General features: G+C 43.5%; 1 protein-coding gene across 1 annotated transcript; it reads left to right on the forward strand.

Moving 5' to 3' along the window:
* The first annotated feature begins 4,771 nt into the window (after window positions 1–4,771).
* LOC142656531 (NXPE family member 4-like) lies at window positions 4,772–23,499 on the forward strand. Its single transcript, XM_075831460.1, has 5 exons — window positions 4,772–4,868; window positions 8,845–9,511; window positions 10,118–10,176; window positions 21,732–21,950; window positions 22,955–23,499. Exons 1-5 carry the CDS (start codon window positions 4,772–4,774, stop codon window positions 23,497–23,499), a joined length of 1,587 nt encoding a protein of 528 aa, XP_075687575.1.

Here is a 23,499-nt window from a genome sequence, read left to right on the forward strand (position 1 = left end):
AGAATATAACTACTATAATACTGCTCCTATATACAAGAATATAACTACTATAATACTGCCTCCTATATACAAGAATATAACTACTATAATACTGCCTCCTATATACAAGAATATAACTACTATGATACTGCCCCCTATATACAAGAATATAACTACTATAATACTGCCCCTATATACAGGAATATAACTACTATAATACTGCTCCTATATACAAGAATATAACTACTATAATTCTGCCTCCTATATACAAGAATATAACTACTATAATACTGCCCCTATGTACAAGAATATAACTACTATAATACTGCCTCCTATATACAAGAATATAACTACTATAATACTGCTCCTATATACAAGAATATAACTACTATAATACTCCCGCTATATACAAGAATATAACTACTATAATACTGCCTCCTATATACAAGAATATAACTACTATAATACTGCCTCCTATATACAAGAATATAACTACTATAATACTGCTCCTATATACAAGAATATAACTACTATAATACTCCCGCTATATACAAGAATATAACTACTATAATACTGCCTCCTATATACAAGAATATAACTACTATAATACTGCCCCCTATATACAAGAATATAACTACTATAATACTGCCTTTATATACAAGAATATATCTACTATAATACTGCCCCCTATATACAAGAATATAACTACTATAATACTGCCTCCTATATACAAGAATATAACTACTATAATACTGCCTCCTATATACAAGAATATAACTACTATAATACTGCCCCCTATATACAAGAATATAACTACTATAATACTGTCTCTATATACAAGAATATAACTACTATAATACTGCCCCCTATATACAAGAATATAACTACTATAATACTGCCCCTATATACAAGAATATAACTACTATAATACTGCCTCTATATACAAGAATATATCTACTATAATACTGCCCCCTATATACAAGAATATAACTACTATAATACTGCCTCCTATATTAAAAGAATATAACTACTATAATACTGCCTCCTATATACAAGAATATAACTCCTATAATACTGCCCCCTATATACAAGAATATAACTACTATAATACTGCCTCTATATACAAGAATATAACTACTATAATACTGCCCCTATATACAAGAATATAACTACTACAATACTGCCCCTATATACAAGAATATAACTACTATAATACTGCCCCTATGTACTAGAATATAACTACTAAAATACTCCTGCTATATACAAGAATATAACTACTATAATACTGCCCCTATATATAAGAATATAACTACTATAATACTGCTCCTATATAAAAGAATATAACTACTATAATATTCCCGCTATATACAAGAATATAACTACTATAATACTGCCTCCTATATACAAGAATATAACTACTATAATACTGCCTCCTATATACAAGAATATAACTACTATAATACTGCCCCCTATATACAAGAATATAACTACTATAATACTGCCTCTATATACAAGAATATATCTACTATAATACTGCCCCCTATATACAAGAATATAACTACTATAATACTGCCTCCTATATACAAGAATATAACTACTATAATACTGCCTCCTATATACAAGAATATAACTACTATAAGGCTGGGTTCACACGTGGCGGAATTTCACTTAAATTCCGCTGCGGACACTCCGCAGCGTTAATCCGCAGCGGAGCCGTTTCTGCATTGACTTCCACTTCTATTTAGAAGTGTTCGTTTAGACGATGCGTAACATTCCGCTGCCGAGCATAGGCTGCGGAGCGGAATTTGGTGTCCGCAGCATGCTCTGTCTGTTGCGGAGCAGTGGCGGACTCATGGCGGAATTTCTCCATTGACTTCAATGGAGATTCTAAGTTCCGCAATGAAGTCCGCAGCTGTCATGCACATGTTATGTGTGCTGCGGATGCGTCTTGCTTTTTTGCCATGACATTTCTTCATTCTGGCTGGACCTATGTATTTCTAGGTCTACAGCCAGACTGAGGAAGTCAATGGGGCTCCCGTAATGACGGGAGCGTTGCTAGGAGACGACTGTAAATAGTCACTGTCCAGGGTGCTGAAAGAGTTAAGCGATCGGCAGTAACTGTTTCTGCACCCGGGACAGTGACTACCGATCACAATATACAGCAACCTGTAAAAAAATATAAGTTCATACTTACCGAGAACTCCCTGCTTCTGTCTCCAGTCCGGCCTCCCAGGATGACGTTTCAGTCTAAGTGACGGCTGCAGCCAATCACAGGCCAAGCACAGGCTGCAGCGGTCACATGGACTGGCGCGTCATCCAGGGAGGTCGGGCTGGATGCCGAAAGAGGGACGCGTCACCAAGACAACGGCCGGTAAGTATGAAAGTCGTTTACTTTCACTAGGGAAAGTGCTGTCCCTTCTCTCTATCCTGCACTGATAATAGAGAGAAGGGAAGCACTTTTCCCGCAGTCCGCAGCAGCTAGTCCACATCAATTTTCTGCACATTTTGTGCAGATCCGCAGCCGTAATCCGCAACCCGGATTAGGTGCGGCATTGATGCGGACAGTTGCGGAGGAAATCCGCCACGTGTGGTCATGCCCTAATACTGCCCCCTATATACAAGAATATAACTACTATAATACTGCTCCTATATACAAGAATATAACTACTATAATACTGCTCCTATATACAAGAATATAACTTTTATAATTCTGCCTCCTATACACAAGAATATAACTACTATAATACTGCCCCCTATATACAAGAATATAACTACTATAATACTGCCCCTATATACAAGAATATAACTACTATAATACTGCTCCTATATACAAGAACATAACTACTATAATACTGCCCCTATATACAAGAATATAACTACTATAATACTGCTCCTATATACAAGAATATAACTACTATAATACTGCCCCTATATACAAGAATATAACTACTATAATACTGCTCCCTATATACAAGAATATAACTACTATAATACTGCTCCTATATACAAGAATAGAACTACTATAATACTGCCCCCTATATACAAGAATATAACTACTATAATACTGCCCCCTATATACAAGACTATAACTACTATAATACTGCCCCCTATATACAAGAATATAACTACTATAATACTGCCCCTATATACAAGAATATAACTACTATAATACTGCTCCTATATACAAGAATAGAACTACTATAATACTGCCCCCTATATACAAGAATATAACTACTATAATACTGCCCCCTATATACAAGACTATAACTACTATAATACTGCCCCTATATACAAGAATATAACTACTATAATACTGCTCCTATATACAAGAATATAACTACTATAATACTGCCCCTATATACAAGAATATAACTACTATAATACTGCTCCTATATACAAGAATATAACTACTATAATACTGCCCCTATATACAAGAATATAATTACTATAATACTGCCCCTATATACAAGAATATAATTACTATAATACCGCTCCTATATACAAGAATATAACTACTATAATACTGCCCCATATATACAAGAATATAATTACTATAATACCGCTCCTATATACAAGAGTATAACTACTATAATACTGCCCCCTATATACAAGAATATAACTACTATAATACTGCTCCTATATACAAGAATATAACTACTATAATACTGCCCCTATATACAAGAATATAACTACTATAATACTGCCCCTATATACAAGAATATAACTACTATAATACTGCCCCATATATACAAGAATATAACTACTATAATACTACTCCTATATACAAGAATATAACTACTATAATACTGCTCCCTATATACAAGAATATAACTACTATAATACTGCTCCCTATATACAAGAATATAACTACTATAATACTGCCTCCTATATACAAGAATATAACTACTATAATACTGCTCCCTATATACAAGAATATAACTACTATAATACTGCACCCTATATACAAGAATATAACTACTATAATACTGCTCCCTATATACAAGAATATAACTACTATAATACTGCCCCCTATATACAAGAATATAACTACTATAATACTGCCTCCTATATACAAGAATATAACTACTATAATACTGTCCCCCTATATACAAGAATATAAATACTATAACACTGCTCCTATATACAAGAATATAACTACTACAATACTGCCCCTATATACTAGAATATAACTACTAGAATACTGCCCCCTATATACAAGAATGTAACTACTATAATACTGCCCCTATATACAAGAATATAACTTCTAAATCCTTCCTCCTATGTACAAGAATATAACTACTATAATACTGCTCCTATATACAAGAATATACCTACTATAATACTGCTCCTATATACAAGAATATAACTACTATAATACTGCCCCCTATATACAAGAATATAACTACTATAATACTGCTCCTATATACAAGAATATAACTTCTAAATCCTTCCTCCTATGTACAAGAATATACAATATATTATATTTTTGTACATTTGAACACTATATGGCGGTAATATTTGGAAACGTTCTGGTGGTTTTGTGTGAACATTGTATGGTGGTATTATGCGGCACTATATGGCAGTAGTATTTGAACACTATGGTGGTATTGTTTGAACATTGTATGATGGTATAATATGGACAATGTTTGGCACTATATGTTGGTATTCTTTTACCCCTGTGTGGTGTTAATATTTGGACCCTGCTATTTATGACTATGTGATCTACATACTTTTATCTTTTAACCGTGTAATAATCTTGATTTCTCCCACAGGGACACCTTTACTTTCCCCGATGGCGCTAGTTAGGAAAAAAATGCTCACACCAGTATTATTAGCCATCGTCTTCCTGTTGAGCTTTTTCTGGCATAAAAGCGTGTTCCAGGTGAGCGGTGCATTATCAGTCATTTCTGCGCACTCCATTCATGTATACATCATTACTGCTTTGACGGCATCAACATTCGTGCTTTCTGTCGTGCCTACCATGGTATATAGCAGACAAAAAATGGACAGAGGCAGCACTTCCAAAAAGAGCAAGAGCTATTTATTCACCCATGGGTGAATAAATAGCTCTTGCTCTTTTTGGAAGTGCTGCCTCTGTCCATTTTTTGTCTGCTTGATATCCAGGACCGTGGACCAGGTCTATTTGAGGCGTGCACCCACTTGCAGTCCAGTGCTGTGGAATCTTTTCGTTTTGTACCATGGTATATAATGGCTGTCACATAAATGTAAGGGTTTGGTGTGACCTCTACCAAGCCTGGCAAGCACACAATGAAGCACTGCGCTCTCTCCTGGTGGTCAGCGTCCCCAAGCGAATAATGAAGTGCTGCTTTCTCCTGGTGATCAGCGCCGCAAGGGCAGAGTTCGGTAACCACTCTATAAAAAAAACAAAGTTTGCAAAGGTTGGCAGCTTTCTCTGCTATGTGCAACCCCCCCCCCCCAGGCCAAGCTGGTGTTCAGTAGCCGCGGTCCCTCCTATGTGCAGTTCCATTAGATGGTGTTCAGTAGCAGCGGTCTCTCATATGTGCCATTCCTACTAGCTGGTGTTCAGTAGCCACGGTCTCTCCTATGTGCATTTCCCACTAGCTGGTGTTCAGTAGCCGCAATCTCTCCTATGTGCAGGTCGCCCTAGCTGGTGTTCAGTAGCCACGGTCTCTCCTATGTGCAGTTCCCACTAGCTAGTATTCAGAAGCTGCGATCTCTCCTATGTGCAGTTCCCACTAGCTGGTGTTCAGTAGCCGCAATCTCTCCTATGTGCAGGTCCCCCTAGCTCGTGTTCAGTAGCCACGGTCTCTCCTATGTGCAGTTCCCACTAGCTGGTGTTCAGTAGCCGCAATCTCTCCTATGTGCAGGTCGCCCTAGCTGGTGTTCAGAAGCAGCGGTCTCTCATATGTGCCATTCCTACTAGCTGGTGTTCAGTAGCCACGGTCTCTCCTATGTGCAGTTCCCACTAGCTAGTATTCAGAAGCCGCGGTCTCTCCTATGTGCAGTTCCCACTAGCTGGTATTCAGTAGCTGCGGTTTCTCTTATGTGCAGTTCCCACTAGCTGGTGTTCAGTAGCCACGGTCTCTCCTATGTGCAGTTCCCACTAGCTGGTGTTCAGTAGCTACGGTCTCTCTCTTATGTGTTGTTTCCAATCGCTGGTGTTCGGTAGCCGCAGTCTCTCCTATGTGCAGTTCCCACTAGCTGGTGTTGAGTTGCTGAGGTCTCTCATATGTGCCATCCCTACTAACTGGTGTTCAGTAGCCATGGTCTCTCCTATGTGCAGTTCCCACTAGCTGGTGTTCAGAAGCAGCGGTCTCTCATATGTGCCATTCCTATTGGCTGGTGTTCAGTAGCCACGGTCTCTCCTATGTGCAGTTCCCACTAGCTGGTATTCAGAAGCCGCAATCTCTGCTATGTGCAGGTCCCCCTGGCTGGTGTTCAGTAGCCGCGGTCTCTCCTATGTGCAGTTCCCACTAGCTGGTATTCAAAAGCTGCGGTCTCTCTTATGTGCAGTTCCCACTAGCTGGTGTTCAGTAGCCACGGTGTCTCCTATGTGCAGTTCCCACTAGCTGGTGCTCAGTAGCTACGGTGTCTCTCTTATGTGCAGTTCCCACTCGCTGGTGTTCAGTAGTCGCAGTCTCTCCTATGTGCAGTTCCCACTAGCTGGTGTTGAGTTTCTGAGGTCTCTCATATGTGCCATCCCTACTAACTGGTATTCAGTAGCCACGGTCTCTCCTATGTGCAGTTCCCACTAGCTGGTGTTCAGTAACCGCGGTCTCTCCTATGTGCAGTTCCCACTAGCTGGTGTTCAGTAGCCGCGGTCTCTCCTATGTGCAGGTCCCCCTAGCTGGTGTTCAGTAGCTGCGATCTCTCCTATGCTCAGCTCCTACTAGCTGGTGTTCAGTAGCTACGGTCTCTCTCTTATGTGCAGTTTCCACTCGCTGGTGTTCAGTAGCCGCAGTCTCTCCTATGTGCAGTTCTCACTAGCTGGTGTTCAGTTGCCACGGTCACTCCTATGTGCAGTTCCCACTAGCTGCGGTCTCTCCTATGAGAAGTTCCCACTAGCTGGTATTCAGTAGCTGCGGTCTCTCTTATGTGCAGTTCAGACCAGCTGGTGTTCAGTAGCCACGGTCTCTCCTATGTGCAGTTCCCACTAGCTGGTGTTCAGAAGCAGCGGTTTCTCATATGTGCCATTCCTACTAGCTGGTGTTCAGTAGCCACGGTCTCTCCTATGTGCAGTTCCAACTAGCTGGTATTCAGAAGCCGCAATCTCTCCTATGTGCAGGTCCCCCTAGCTGGTGTTCAGTAGCCGCGGTCTCTCCTATGTGCAGTTCCTACTAGCTGGTATTCAGTATCTGCGGTCTTTCTTATGTGCAGTTCCCACTCGCTGGTGTTCAGTAGCCGCCGTCTCTCCTATGGGCAGTTCCCACTAGCTTTTGTTCAGTTACCGCTGTCTCTCCTATGTGCAGTTCCCACTAGCTGGTGTTCAATAGCCGCAGTCTCTCCTATGAGCAGTTCCCACTAGCTGGTGTTCAGTAGCTACGGTTTCTCCTATGTGCAGTTCCCACTAGCTGGTGTTCAGTATCTGCGGTCTCTCTTATGTGCAGTTCCCACTCGCTGGTGTTCAGTAGCCGCAGTCTCTCCTATGTGCAGTTCCCACTAGCTGGTATTCAGTATCTGAGGTCTCTCATATGTGCAGTTCCCACTCGCTGGTGTTCAGTAGCCGTAGTCTCTCCTATGTGCAGTTCCCACTAGCTGGTGTTCAGTTGCTGAGGTCCCTCATATGTGCCATTCCTACTAGCTGGTGTTCATTAGCTGCAGTCTCTCCTATGTGCAGTTCCCACTAGCTGGTGTTCAGTAGCCGCAGTCTCTCCTATGTGCTGTTCCCACTACCTGGTGTTCAGTAGCCACGGTCTCTCCTATGTGCAGTTCCCACTAGCTGGTGTTCAGTGGCCGCAGTCTCTCCTATGTGAAGTTCCCACTAGCTGGTGTTCAGTAGCCGTGATCTCTCCTATGTGAAGTTACCACTAGCTGGTGTTCAGTAGCCGCGGTCTCTCCTATGTGCAGTTCCCACTCGCTGACGTTCAGTAGCCGCGGTCTCTCCTATGTGCAGTTCCCACTAGCTGGTGTTCAGTAGCTGCGGTCTCTCCTATGTGTAGTTCCCACTAGCTGGTGTTCAGTAGCCCTGTTCTCTCCTATGTGCAGTTCCCACTAGCCGGTGTTCAGTAGCTGCGGTCTCTCCTATTTGCACCTCTATTTAGAAGCTGCCATTTCTCCTGTGTGCAGTTCCCCCCCAGCTGGTGTTCAGTTACCAAACATGAATCATTGCAAAGACAGTAAGGGGCAAGAGTCACACTGAAATGTAAGATTAATCAACTGATGTATTGATTTATGTCACGCACGAGGTAACAGTTTGTGTTTTATGACTTTCATGTTGCCACGCTGAGTACTTCATTATTGATTTTTTTTATTGCCACTTCATACAAGAAAGGTTGCCTACCCCTGGAGTAGATTATAATCCATTTCGCTGGTGTCTTTTGCCAAAAATTCATTCTACGATGATGGGTAATAACATCACACACGGTGTCACCTCAAGGCCCTTGGGCAATCTTACTCCATTTTAGCTTACACAAATAGCAATGTTTTTTCCCCTTTTTTGACGGGTGCTACTCAATAGTTTTGTTTTTCCTTCTATTTCTGGGTCAAATAAACTTGTTAAAAATGTATAAGACATCGTGCATCCTAAATCAAGTTGTCATTTGTCCACCTCAGTACTTTAAAGTTTTATTTTATTCATCTTTCAATTGCAGGATTCTCTTAGACATTTTATTGGAAACTGTGTTGTTTTTGTTCCGGAAATGAATGTCAGCGTTAAACAGCAAGAGCCGACGGTTCCACAGCCGATAGAATATCATCTTCAGTCTCATATAGATGCGGTCTTTGGCAAACTCCAAAGCCTCATCCCAAATGTTACATTCACTACATTTAGTAGAAGCACAAGTGGCAAGAATAGTAAGGTATCCATAGTAAACCAAAGAGAGCGGTACTGTGTCGGAGAAGACTTAGTGGTACAGGTTGATATGTATGATCATCTGGGCAACAGGAAAACCTATGGAGGAGACTTCATAAGATCACGACTCTTTTCTCCAAAGCTTGGAGCTGCTGTGTCTGGTCGGGTGGAAGACTTTCAGAATGGATCCTTTCATATCCACTTTCCTTTACGATGGGTTGATAGTGATAAAGCCAAAGTCTCCATGCGACTGTGGCATCCCAGTGAAGGTATTGCAGCCCTCTGGAGAGCAAGACATGCCAGTCTAGGGGTTCTTGGTTTCCAAGGAAGATACGAATACCTTGGCAAGGAAGCAATCTCTACATGTGGCTTTCAGCCGAACACAGCTAAAGAGTTTTGCGAGTACAAAGATGAACTTTACGAAGAAGCCTTCTACTGTATTAAACCTAAAGACCTTCCTTGCGAATGTTTGAAGAACATGAGAGCTGTGGACCTCCAAGTGTCCTATCTTACGCCTGAAGAGAAATCACTATTTCAAGGGTATGAGCTAAAAGCAGTAACTAGGTTCTGTGTAATTCCTCTCAGAGTTAGACTAATGGATGTAATTGTGCCCATTAAATATCTATTCCTAGTGCCAATCAGCTGTCCAGAAGATGTAAAGCCAGTTCATAACACCTTAAAAATTCGTTTTTTCCTGCAACAAATGGTGTTGTGGGACTTTTCTGAGCACATTCTGAGCACCCTCTCAATTTCCATAGGCCGGTTCCTCTTCTTGTACCCCAGAACGGGTAGGACTGGTCCTAAATAGAGGAGAATGGGCTCCAAAGGAAAAAATCGTAGAAATCCCTCGTAGGACAGATGGGCAGCATGACCCTTTAGTGACATGGTCTTCAACCAGTTGTTCCCTAACTTTTGCAAAGCTACAGCTGGGAAGCCACAGGTTGGAGACCACTGCTTTAGCCGGTTCCCTTGTTCGCTTATATTTCCATGCGTGTGGAGACCGGGAGTCCTGAATAGTCTCACATCAGATGTATTTCAAATAAAATGTGATAGACCAATTATACCATACATTTTTTATTTTTTATTATTTATAGTAATTTTTTTCAATATTAATTGGATAACCGGCATCTAAATCATTTCTTAAAGGTCTAATGTTGGTGTGGAAATGGCCCAAGGTTTGGAGATACTGGTTACAGATTGTGGAAGTAAGTTGTGCGTTATATTTTACGTGTTTGCATCCTACTTTAGTTGACAGTTTGGTCAAATTGAGGAGTTAAAAAACATGTGGATTTGGCATCGGCCCATTACACAGACACGTGTGGTCCTCGGGGGGTGAGTTTACATAAGAGGAACTGTTGTCTTTTTATTACCCAGCGCTTGGCAAGCAGAAGAGTTTCTTCTATCCAACTAAAGTGCTTTTCTGTCCTGATGAGTAAACACAAATAGTCGCTGTCTCACACGTGCGAACCGGATATGTATAATAATATCCTGAAATATATTAAAACATACAGGGTGGTTGTAGAAGAACAGACTGGCAGAGCTGAAAGAAACATTTTATATGGTGCGGATATGTTCAGAGACAAAGAGATAGAAAAATAGAGAAATAAAAATAGAGAAAAACAGAGAAAGAGAGATAAATATAATTTACATAGATAAATATGTGATAGATAGATAGATAGATAGATAGATAGATAGATAGATAGATAGATAGATAGATAGATAGATAGATAGATCTCCTCAGGTGGGGTGATGTGTAGTTCTCCTCAGGTGGGGTGATGTGTAGTTCTCCTTAGGTGGAGTGATGTGTAGTTCTCCTCAGGTGGCGTGATGTGTAGTTCTCCTCAGGTGGGGTGATGTGTAGTTCTCCTCAGGTGGGGTGATGTGTAGGTCTCCTCAGGTGGGGGTGATGTGTAGTTCTCCTCAGGTGGCGTGATGTGTAGTTCTCCTCAGGTGGAGTGATGTGTAGTTCTCCTCAGGTGGCGTGATGTGTAGTTCTCCTCAGGTGGAGTGATGTGTAGTTCTCCTCAGGTGGAGTGATGTGTAGTTCTCCTCAGGTGGGGGTGATGTGTAGTTCTCCTCAGGTGGGGTGATGTGTAGTTCTCCTCAGGTGGGGTGATGTGTAGTTCTACTCAGGTGGGGTGATGTGTAGTTCTCCTCAGGTGGAGTGATGTGTAGTTCTCCTCAGGTGGAGTGATGTGTAGTTCTCCTCAGGTGGGGTGATGTGTAGTTCTCCTCAGGTGGGGTGATGTGTAGTTCTCCTCAGGTGGAGTGATGTGTAGTTCTCCTCAGGTGGGGTGATGTGTAGTTCTCCTCAGGTGGGGGTGATGTGTAGTTCTCCTCAGGTGGGAGTGATGTGTAGTTCTCCTCAGGTGGGGTGATGTGTAGTTCTCCTCAGGTGGAGTGATGTGTAGTTCTCCTCAGGTGGGGTGATGTGTAGTTCTCCTCAGGTGGAGTGATGTGTAGTTCTCCTCAGGTGGAGTGATGTGTAGTTCTCCTCAGGTGGGGTGATGTGTAGGTCTCCTCAGGTGGAGTGATGTGTAGTTCTCCTCAGGTGGGGTGATGTGTAGTTCTCCTCAGGTGGGGGTGATGTGTAGTTCTCCTCAGGTGGGGGTGATGTGTAGTTCTCCTCAGGTGGGGGTGATGTGTAGTTCTCCTCAGGTGGGGTGATGTGTAGTTCTCCTCAGGTGGGGGTGATGTGTAGTTCTCCTCAGGTGGGGGTGATGTGTAGTTCTCCTCAGGTGGCGTGATGTGTAGTTCTCCTCAGGTGGAGTGATGTGTAGTTCTCCTCAGGTGGGGTGATGTGTAGTTCTCCTCAGGTGGGGTGATGTGTAGTTCTCCTCAGGTGGGGTGATGTGTAGTTCTCCTCAGGTGGGGTGATGTGTAGTTCTCCTCAGGTGGGGTGATGTGTAGTTCTCCTCAGGTGGGGTGATGTGTAGTTCTCCTCAGGTGGGGGTGATGTGTAGTTCTCCTCAGGTGGGGGTGATGTGTAGTTCTCCTCAGGTGGGGGTGATGTGTAGTTCTCCTCAGGTGGGGGTGATGTGTAGTTCTCCTCAGGTGGGGTGATGTGTAGGTCTCCTCAGGTGGAGTGATGTGTAGTTCTCCTCAGGTGGGGTGATGTGTAGTTCTCCTCAGGTGGGTGATGTGTAGTTCTCCTCAGGTGGGGTGATGTGTAGTTCTCCTCAGGTGGGGTGATGTGTAGTTCTCCTCAGGTGGAGTGATGTGTAGTTCTCCTCAGGTGGGGTGATGTGTAGTTCTCCTCAGGTGGGGTGATGTGTAGGTCTCCTCAGGTGGGGTGATGTGTAGTTCTCCTCACGTGGGGTGATGTGTAGTTCTCCTCAGGTGGGGTAATGTGTAGTTCTCCTCAGGTGGGGTGATGTGTAGATCTGTTCAGGTGGAGTGATGTGTAGTTCTCCTCAGGTGGGGTGATGTGTAGTTCTCCTCAGGTGGGGTGATGTGTAGTTCTCCTCAAGTGGGGTGATGTGTAGATCTGTTCAGGTGGGGTGATGTGTAGTTCTCCTCAGGTGGGTGATGTGTAGGTCTCCTCAGGTGGGGTGATGTGTAGTTCTCCTCAGGTGGGGGTGATGTGTAGGTCCCCTCAGGTGGGGTGATGTGTAGTTCTCCTCAGGTGGGGTGATGTGTAGTTCTCCTCAGGTGGGGTGATGTGTAGGTCTCCTCAGGTGGGGGTGATGTGTAGTTCTCTTAAGGTGGAGTGATGTGTAGTTCTCCTCAGGTGGGGTGATGTGTAGTTCTCCTCAGGTGTGGTGATGTGTAGTTCTCCTCAGGTGGGGGTGATGTGTAGGTCCCCTCAGGTGGGGTGATGTGTAGTTCTCCTCAGGTGGGGTGATGTGTAGTTCTCCTCAGGTGGGGTGATGTGTAGGTCTCCTCAGGTGGGGGTGATGTGTAGTTCTCCTCAGGTGGGGTGATGTGTAGTTCTCCTCAGGTGGGGTGATGTGTAGTTCTCCTCAGGTGGAGTGATGTGTAGTTCTCGTCAGGTGGAGTGATGTGTAGTTCTCCTCAGGTGGAGTGATGTGTAGTTCTCCTCAGGTGGAGTGATGTGTAGTTCTCCTCAGGTGGGGTGATGTGTAGTTCTCCTCAGGTGGGGTGATGTGTAGGTTTCCTCAGGTGGGGTGATGTGTAGTTCTCCTCAGGTGGAGTGATGTGTAGTTCTCCTCAGGTGGCGTGATGTGTAGTTCTCCTCAGGTGGAGTGATGTGTAGTTCTCCTCAGGTGGAGTGATGTGTAGTTCTCCTCAGGTGGGGTGATGTGTAGGTCTCCTCAGGTGGAGTGATGTGTAGTTCTCCTCAGGTGGAGTGATGTGTAGTTCTCCTCAGGTGGAGTGATGTGTAGTTCTCCTCAGGTGGGGTGATGTGTAGTTCTCCTCAGGTGGAGTGATGTGTAGTTCTCCTCAGGTGGGGGTGATGTGTAGTTCTCCTCAGGTGAGGTGATGTGTAGTTCTCCTCAGGTGAGGGTGATGTGTAGTTCTCCTCAGGTGGAGTGATGTGTAGTTCTCCTCAGGTGGGGTGATGTGTAGTTCTCCTCAGGTGGGGTGATGTGTAGTTCTCCTCAGGTGGGGTGATGTGTAGTTCTCCTCAGGTGGGGGTGATGTGTAGGTCTCCTCAGGTGGAGTGATGTGTAGTTCTCTTCAGGTGGGGTGATGTGTAGTTCTCCTCAGGTGGAGGGATGTGTAGTTCTCTTCAGGTGGGGTGATGTGTAGTTCTCCTCAGGTGGAGTGATGTGTAGTTCTCCTCAGGTGGGTGATGTGTAGTTCTCTTCAGGTGGAGTGATGTGTAGTTCTCCTCAGGTGGGTGATGTGTAGTTCTCCTCAGGTGGGGTGATGTGTAGTTCTCCTCAGGTGGAGTGATGTGTAGTTCTCCTCAGGTGGGGTGATGTGTAGTTCTCCTCAGGTGGGGGTGATGTGTAGTTCTCCTCAGGTGGAGTGATGTGTAGTTCTCCTCAGGTGGAGTGATGTGTAGTTCTCCTCAGGTGGGGAGATGTGTAGTTCTCCTCAGGTGGAGTGATGTGTAGTTCTCCTCAGGTGGGGAGATGTGTAGTTCTCCTCAGGTGGAGTGATGTGTAGTTCTCCTCAGGTGGGGAGATGTGTAGTTCTCCTCAGGTGGAGTGATGTGTAGTTCTCCTCAGGTGGGGTGATGTGTAGTTCTCCTCAGGTGGAGTGATGTGTAGTTCTCCTCAGGTGGGGTGATGTGTAGTTCTCCTCAGGTGGAGTGATGTGTAGTTCTCCTCAGGTGGGGTGATGTGTAGTTCTCCTCAGGTGGAGTGATGTGTAGTTCTCCTCAGGTGGAGTGATGTGTAGTTCTCCTCAGGTGGAGTGATGTGTAGTTCTCCTCAGGTGGAGTGATGTGTAGTTCTCCTCAGGTGGGGTGATGTGTAGTTCTCCTCAGGTGGGGGTGATGTGTAGTTCTCCTCAGGTGGAGTGATGTGTAGTTCTCCTCAGGTGGAGTGATGTGTAGTTCTCCTCAGGTGGGGAGATGTGTAGTTCTCCTCAGGTGGAGTGATGTGTAGTTCTCCTCAGGTGGGGAGATGTGTAGTTCTCCTCAGGTGGAGTGATGTGTAGTTCTCCTCAGGTGGGGTGATGTGTAGTTCTCCTCAGGTGGAGTGATGTGTAGTTCTCCTCAGGTGGGGTGATGTGTAGTTCTCCTCAGGTGGAGTGATGTGTAGTTCTCCTCAGGTGGGGTGATGTGTAGTTCTCCTCAGGTGGAGTGATGTGTAGTTCTCCTCAGGTGGAGTGATGTGTAGTTCTCCTCAGGTGGAGTGATGTGTAGTTCTCCTCAGGTGGAGTGATGTGTAGGTCTCCTCAGGTGGGGGTGATTTATAGATCTCCTCCTTCCCTCCATCGTCTCTACCACGGCAGCTTAGCCCCGCTGAGTAGGAGATGATGTCTCGGTACCAGGAACCTTATTGTGGGGAGAAGCATCGCCTACTATTTCCCTGACATTCAATCCATCATTTTATGAACATATCAGTTCTGAGGTTAAGGCGGCAATTACCTACAAGGGAGTGTGTGCCTTACCTGTCACTCAGGACTCCTACACACTTCCCAATCACACATACAAAAATATCCCCCCCCAAGCCATAGGTATATGTACATATAGAGATTCACGCTTAAACGGCATCTCTCTATTCATCAATAGACACATGCGAGGTACACATGTAAATGGGGGGACTACAGGCTGTAAATATATACCGCCTACACGTCCTCACTCATGACCCGGGACTGTGGAGTCCGTTCAGTTTTAGGGAAAAAGATTATGTCATTATTAATGCTACCCTCTTAGTGGCCCAATCTCCCAGTTAACCCCCCATCCCTGTAAAAAACACTGACACCTTGGGTTGGATAAATCTTGGCCACAGCAGCCATTTCATTGACGAACTAACATAATAAACAACACATAATATATAAAATAACGATGTAAGGGGAGTCCTTGGAGCTACACGTCTGGCACCACCAGCCCCTCTACATAGTATTTTACCCCCAGCCGCCTCCCCACAGGCTCAGGGGCACCGTCATACCAGCAGTTGGCTGACCTAAAGTGCGACCACTCCCCGGGACACCACCCAGAAGGAGCCCAAATTGATCAAACCACTAATCAATAATAAATTCGGCAGGGACCCCCCGATAGATCCCCCCCACACCAATTTACCACAAACTCCCAAAAAAAACAATCCACCAAGATACTGCTGCGATTCTGCAACATCAGCTCTGCAAATGTCCCCGCACCTGTGAAAAAAGGAGAAAAACAACGAGCAAAACCGTGAAAAAACAACCAACGTCAAGAGAACGGAAAGAAAAGACAAAAGGAGGAGGGCGAGCGTTACAAGACAAATGCTGTCTGCTCCTGTAATGGTGCCAACTGACCTAACCCCCCCCCCCCTTATATAACCTATGGCCTTGCCCTATAATCCCCCACCCTCAGCCCCTAGCTCTTACACCTCCCCTTAGGATTCTTTAACCTCTTCCCTACCTACACCCCTGGTCAGGGACGTAGCTAGGGGGGGGGGGCAGGCGGGGCATGTGCCCCGGGCGCAACTTATACAGAAGATAGGGAGGGCGCCAGGCCGGGTGCACAGAGCCGCACCTACCATGAGGCAGGATGAGCTACTGGTCTCTCTACCCCTACTCCACCTCACTACTGAACTCCAGGCAACTATCACTGCTGACCTATCACTGCTGACCTATCACTGCTGACCTATCACAGCTGACCTATCACAGCTGACCTATCACTGCTGACCTATCACTGCTGACCTATCACAGCTGACCTATCACTGCTGACCTATCACAGCTGACCTATCACAGCTGACCTATCGCTGCTGACCTATCGCTGCTGACCTATCACTGCTGACCTATCACTGCTGACCTATCACAGCTGACCTATCACAGCTGACCTATCGCTGCTGACCTATCGCTGCTGACCTATCGCTGCTGACCTATCGCTGCTGACCTATCGCTTCTGACCTATCGCTGCTGACCTATCGCTGCTGACCTATCGCTGCTGACCTATCACTGCTGACCTATGAAGAGGCTCCAAGTTCTTGATGAGACTGTTGTGAAAAGTCCAGCTACCTACCAATGGAAGGTAAGGCCCCATGCACACTTCAATCTTTTCCTTCAGGGTGATAGCCGTTTTTCTGAAGGCTAGCACCCTGACCCATTCATTTCAATGGGGCCATGCACACTTCAGTTTTTTTGACGGTCCCGTTGCTCCGTTCCGACAAATGTAGAGCATGTCCTACTTCGGTCCGAGATTCCGTGACTGTGAGGCCCATGCAAGTCAATGGGGCCGTCAAAAAAACTGAAGGCACACGGAAGGCATCCGTGTGCCGTCCATGTGTGACGGAGCCGTTGCCTAGCAACAGCCGGGCGGGCAGAAGTACATTACAGAAATATTACACTAATCGGCAGCCACTTGTCTCTATCAATCACTGATAGAGAGAAGAGGCTGCTGATAAAAATAAAATAAAAGCAGTTCATACGTACCTGGGTCGTTGTCTTGGTGACGAGTCCCTCTTTTTCCTCCAGTCCGACCTTCCTGTATGACGCGGCAGCCTGTGATTGGCTGCAGAGGCCGCTGCAGCCTGTGATTGGCTGCAGAGGCGGTCACGTGGGATGAAGCGTCATCCCTGGAGGCCGGCCTTCTAACTTCATCCAGTCCAGCGTGACCACCACTACAGCCTGTGGTTGGCTGCAGCGGTGACATGGGATGAAACGTCATCCCAGGAGGTCGGACAGGAGGAAAATGCATGGAGTTCTGGGTAAGTATGAACTGATTTTTTTATTTCATTAAAATTTTATTTTGCGAGCGCCGAGCATGGTCATTCTTCAGCGCTAGTCACTGTCCAGGGTGCTGAAAGCGTTACTGCCGATCAGTGCAGCCCATTAACTCTTTCAGCACCCTGGACAGTACCATGCTCGGCGCTCGGAAACGGAAACACGGAGTGCAGACGGAAACCACATGGAAACCACACGGCCGCTAAACCGGGCACACGGATCCATCAAAAACGGACGCTAGCGGTGAAGGAAGTGTGCACGAGGCCTAAGTGTGTGTGTGTGTGTCTGTATCCTATCTATTTATCTATCTATCTATCTATCTATCTATCTCATATCTATCTATCTATCTATCTCATATCTATCTATCTATCTATCTATCTATCTATCTATCTATCTATCTATCTATTTATCTATCTATCTATCTATCTCATATCTATCTCATATCTATCTATCTATCTATCTATCTATCTATCTATCTATCTATCTATCTCATATCTATCTCATATCTATCTATCTATCTATCTATCTATCTATCTATCTATCTATCTATCTATCTATCTATCTATCTATCTATCTATCTCATATCTATCTCATATCTATCTATCTATCTATCTATCTCATATCTATCTATCTATCTATCTATCTATCTATCTATCTATCTATCTATCTATCTATCTATCTATCTATCTATCTATCTATCTATCTATCTATCTATCTCATATCTTTCTTTCTATCTATCTCATATCTATCTATCTATCTATCTATCTCATATCTATCTATCTATCTATCTATCTATCTATCTATCTATCTATCTATCTATCTATCTATCTATCTATCTCATATCTATCTATCTATCTATCTATCTATCTATCTATCTATCTATCTATCTATCTATCTCTCTCATATCTATCCATCTATCTATCTCTCTCATATCTATCCATCTATCTATCTATCTCATATCTATCTATCTATCTATCTATCTATCTATCTATCTATCTATCTATCTATCCATCTATCTATCTCATATCTATCTATCTATCTATCTATCTATCTATCTATCTATCTATCTATCTATCTATCTATCTATCTCATATCTATCTATCTATCTATCTATCTATCTATCTATCTATCTATCTATCTATCTATCTATCTCATATCTATCTCATATCTATCTATCTATCTATCTATCTATCTATCTATCTATCTATCTATCTATCTATCTATCTATCTATCTATCTCATATCTATCTATCTATCTATCTATCGATCTCATATCTATCTATCTATCTATCTATCTATCTATCTATCTATCTATCTATCTATCTATCTATCTATCGATCTCATATCTATCTATCTATCTATCTATCTATCTATCTATCTATCTATCTATCTATCTATCTATCTATCTATCTATCTATCTATCTATCTCATATCTATCTATCTATCTATCTATCTATCTATCTATCTATCTATCTATCTATCTATCTATCTATCTATCTATCTATCTATCTATCTATCTCATATCTATCTATCTATCTATCTATCTATCTATCTCATATCTATCTATCTATCTATCTATCTAATATCTATCTATCTATCTATCTATCTATCTATCTATCTATCTATCTATCTATCTATCTATCTATCTATCTATCTATCTATCTATCTATCTATCTCATATCTATCTATCTATCTATCTATCTATCTATCTATCTATCTATCTCATATCTATCTATCTATCTATCTCATATCTATCTATCTATCTATCTATCTATCTATCTATCTATCTATCTATCTATCTATCTATCTCATATCTATCTATCTATCTGTCTAAATCTGCAACAAATGTCAAGTCCACAAAAAATATCCCAGCAGCTATGGCGGCATTATACCATATGGAGGCAGCTATAGGGCATTATACTGTATGGGGGCAGCCTTGGGCGCATTAAGCTGTATGGGGCAGCTATGGGGTATTATACTGTATGGGGCAGCTATGCGGTATTATACCGTATGGGAGCAGCTATATGGGCATTATGCTGTATGGGATGGGGGAATTTGATTCGGCATTATACTTCATGGGAGAATTTGTGTGGCCATTATACTGTATAGGTGCATCTTTGGGGGCATTATGCTGTATGGTGACAGATATGGAGGCTTTGTACTTTATGGGGGCTTTATACTGTGTGGAGGCAGCTAGAGGGCATTATACTGTGTTGCTATGCGCGCCTCATCGGTTCTCCCTCTTTGTGATACTTGAAAGTTGGGAGGTATAGATGAATTCCCTGGCCAAAGTCTTGCCGACGCTCTTCCCGGGGATTCCACTCTTGGAGAAGCCCCTGAGGTCACTATCCATATATGGACAGTGACGTCTGGGGCACCTCTAGGAAGCCCCAATGGAGCTATGTACAGGGAGGGGGGGAGTAGTGCTATCTATAGGAGGGTGTGTGTGGCACTATCTACAGTGCTGTGCGTATGTGGCACTATCTACAAGGGGGGGAGGGTGGCAATATCTACAAGGGGGACTGCGTGGCACTATCTACAAGGGGGCTGGCAGTACCTACAAGGGGGCGTGTGTGCCACTACTTACAAGGGGGCGTGTGTGGCACTATCTACAGGGGGACTGTGTGGCGCTGTCTAGAAGCGGAGGTGTGTGGCACTGTCTACAGGGGGACTGTGTGGCACTATCTACAGGGGGACTGTGTGGCGCTGTCTAGAAGCGGAGGTGTGTGGCACTGTCTACAGGGGGACTGTGTGGCACTATCTACAGGGGGACTGTGTGGCACTATCTACAAGGGGAGGTGTGGCGCTGTCTACAAGCGGAGGTGTGTGGCACTGTCTACAGGGGGACTGTGTGGCACTGTCTACAGGGGGACTGTGTGGCACTATCTACATGGGGCTGTTCATTATGTCACCATATAGTCTCATTAGCCTCAGATATGCAATCTGTTTAGTCCGGCACTGACCGCTTTATTTCTTTTCTTTTTATTTATTGTTATGTTACCTACTTTATATAACTGTATCGCTTGTAAAATGTACAAATGGTTTTATGCTCGAGTTACATTAAAAAAAGTGGATTTTTTTTTACATCTCATTGATTGGTAGAGAAAGCAAACATGGCGAGGGAGAAGAAAATGTTGGGAATGTGGTTTGGAGGGGAGGGGGGGAAACTAAATCTTTGCCCCGGGTGCTGGAGAACCCAGCTACACCTCTGCCCCTGGTCATGCTGGAATACCCTTATAGCCTTTACCTTTGTCTGGCCTGCACTGTATGTCTATGTCGCGGAAACACACCCTCACCTAGAATGTCTGTATGTACGCCAGATTTTTGTAAGACACATCGATTAATAGTACACTGCACATATATACAGTATATACAGTACATATATATGTATGTAGGTAAATAAAACAGAGCAGCAGCACTCATAACAGGATAATAAATGTCAGGGTGCCCAGCGAGTAGTCCTGATCCTTGGACTATATAAAGTATTCAAAAGAAGATCTTGCAGCACCCCAATAAGTGATAAAAATCCCCATGAGAATGCGTGAGAAAGGTCCCACTGCGGGACTGAAACGCTGCACTGTCTGATGCTGCCTGAACAAACGACAATGTGTTATCACCTATTGGAGCGCTGATAGATTGAGAGATAGATAGATAGATAGATAGATAGATAGATAGATAGATAGATAGATAGATAGATAGATAGATAGATAGATAGATAGATAGATAGATAGATAGATAGATAGATAGATAGATAGATAGATAGATAGATAGATAGATAGATATGAGATAGATAGAGAGAGAGAGATAGATAGATAGATAGATAGATAGATAGATAGATAGATAGATAGATAGATAGATAGATAGATAGATAGATAGATAGATAGATAGATAGATAGATAGATAGATAGATATGAGATAGATAGATAGATAGAGAGAGAGAGAGAGAGAGAGAGAGATAGATAGATAGATAGATAGATAGATAGATAGATAGATAGATAGATAGATAGATAGATAGATATGAGATAGATAGATAGATAGATAGATAGATAGATAGATAGATAGATAGATAGATAGATAGATAGATAGATAGATAGATAGATAGATAGATAGATAGATAGATAGATAGATATTAGAGAGATAGATAGATAGATAGATAGATAGATAGATAGATAGATAGATAGATAGATAGATAGATAGATAGATAGATAGATAGATAGATAGATAGATAGATATTAGAGAGATAGATAGATAGATAGATAGATAGATAGATAGATAGATAGATAGATAGATAGATAGATAGATAGATAGATAGATAGATAGATAGATAGATAGATAGATAGATAGATATGAGATAGATAGATAGATAGATAGATAGATAGATAGATAGATAGATAGATAGATAGATAGATAGATAGATAGATAGATAGATAGATAGATAGATAGATAGATATAACAATTCTTTATATTTTTCTCTTAAGATCCTCCACAAACACCAAAACCAAAATGTCAGACCGGGATGAATTCTTCCTTCCCTAGTGGATACTTCTATAATTACACCTGGAACCCCGTGAATTGTGGTATGACAGTCTATAAAACGGGGGACGACTTTACGAAGTGTCTGCAGGGGAAGAACCTCTTCCTCATCGGAGATTCCACGTTACGTCAGTACATGATGCACTTCACCGAGACCATTCAGAGTAAGTGTCACCCATGTCCCACGCATGGAAGGGTTAATAGCGCCGGTTGTCAGTCTGCTGTATGTCACATAGAACTCATAGAACCTGCGCAATACACCAAGGGGCTGGTATTATTACCCCTTCACTGCCCTAGACCACCAGGGAAGTCATTATTGACCCCTTCACTGCCCTAAACCACCTGGGTTATTATTATTAACTCCTTCACTGCCCTAGACCACCAGGGAGGTTATTTTTAACCCCTTCACGGCACTAGACCACCAGAGAGTTTATTATTATTAACCCCTTCACTGCCCTAGACCACCAGGGAGGTCATTATTGACCCCTTCACTGCCCTATACCACCAGGGAGATCATTATTAACCCCTTCGCTGCCCTATACCACCAGGGAGATCATTATTAACCCCTTCGCTGCCCTATACCACCAGGGAGATCATTATTAACCCCTTCACTGCCCTAGACTAGAAGGTATGTTGTTATTATTAACCCCTTCACGGCACTTGACCACCAGGGAGGTTATTATTAACCCCTTCACTGCCCTATACCACCAGCGCTGTTATTATTATTAACTCCTTCACTGCCCTAGACCACCAGGAATGTTATTATTAACCCCTTCACAGCACTAGACCACCAGGGATGTTATTATTAACCCCTTCACGGCACTAGACCACCAGGGAGGTTATTATTAAACCCTTCACTGCCCTAGCCCACCAAGGATATTAGTATTAACCCCTTCACTGCCCTAGACCAGCAGGAATGTTATTATTAACCCCTTCACTGCCCTAGCCCACCAGAGATGTTGTTATTACCACTTTACTGCTGTTGACAGCCAGAGATGTCATAATTAACCCTTCTCTGGCCTACCTCACCAGGGATTTCTGCCCTAGCCCACCTGAACATCAGCTATGACTCATGGCTGATGTTTAAAAGCTCCATCAAAAGCAAAAAACTCTTTACTATCATGAAGTCTAATCCATTTCCATCACTCTTTTGTCTTTTTTGCATCAGTTGTGAAATATTTCCGTCATCATGAGAGCGGATGGAGTTCATGGGAGAAGACACTTGAGGCCATAAACATGGATAAGGACATTTACGTCTCCTACAAAAGGCACGGCTTCCCTCTAGAGAGCTTCATGTTCTATTACTTCAAGGAGGACATGTACACGAGTCGTCAGATTGACCAACGCGGCGGGGGGCAGGACACCATCTTTGTTATTACTATGGGACAACATTTCAGACAGTTTCCAATAAAGCTTTACATCAGACGAGCAATCAACATCCGCAGAGCCGTGGAACGACTGTTAATAAGGAGTCCAGAAACCAAGGTCATCATCAAGACGGAAAACACCAGAGAAGGCGTCGCTCCTCAAGAGAGAATCGGGGACTTCCATGGCTACAGCCAGTACCTGGTGCTTAGAGAAGTCTTCCAAGGGATCAACGTGGGCTTTGTGGATGCGTGGGACATGACGGTGGCTGCCTCCACAGAGTCCGTTCATCCCCCAGGATTCACATTTGACAGTATATTGAGCCTGACATTCACCTTCGCCTGTTAA

This window comes from Rhinoderma darwinii, chromosome 6 (assembly GCF_050947455.1).
Source record: "Rhinoderma darwinii isolate aRhiDar2 chromosome 6, aRhiDar2.hap1, whole genome shotgun sequence".
Classification (NCBI taxonomy): domain Eukaryota; kingdom Metazoa; phylum Chordata; class Amphibia; order Anura; family Rhinodermatidae; genus Rhinoderma; species Rhinoderma darwinii.

Bases quoted from the DNA above. Each gene is read 5' to 3' on its own strand.
- LOC142656531 (XM_075831460.1), top strand. From the start codon at position 4,772: ATGGCGCTAGTTAGGAAAAAAATGCTCACACCAGTATTATTAGCCATC. The intron at 10,177-21,731 runs GTAAGTTGTGCG...TTTTCTCTTAAG, and splicing joins ACTGGTTACAGATTGTGGAA to ATCCTCCACAAACACCAAAA. The intron at 21,951-22,954 runs GTAAGTGTCACC...TTTTTGCATCAG, and splicing joins CTTCACCGAGACCATTCAGA to TTGTGAAATATTTCCGTCAT.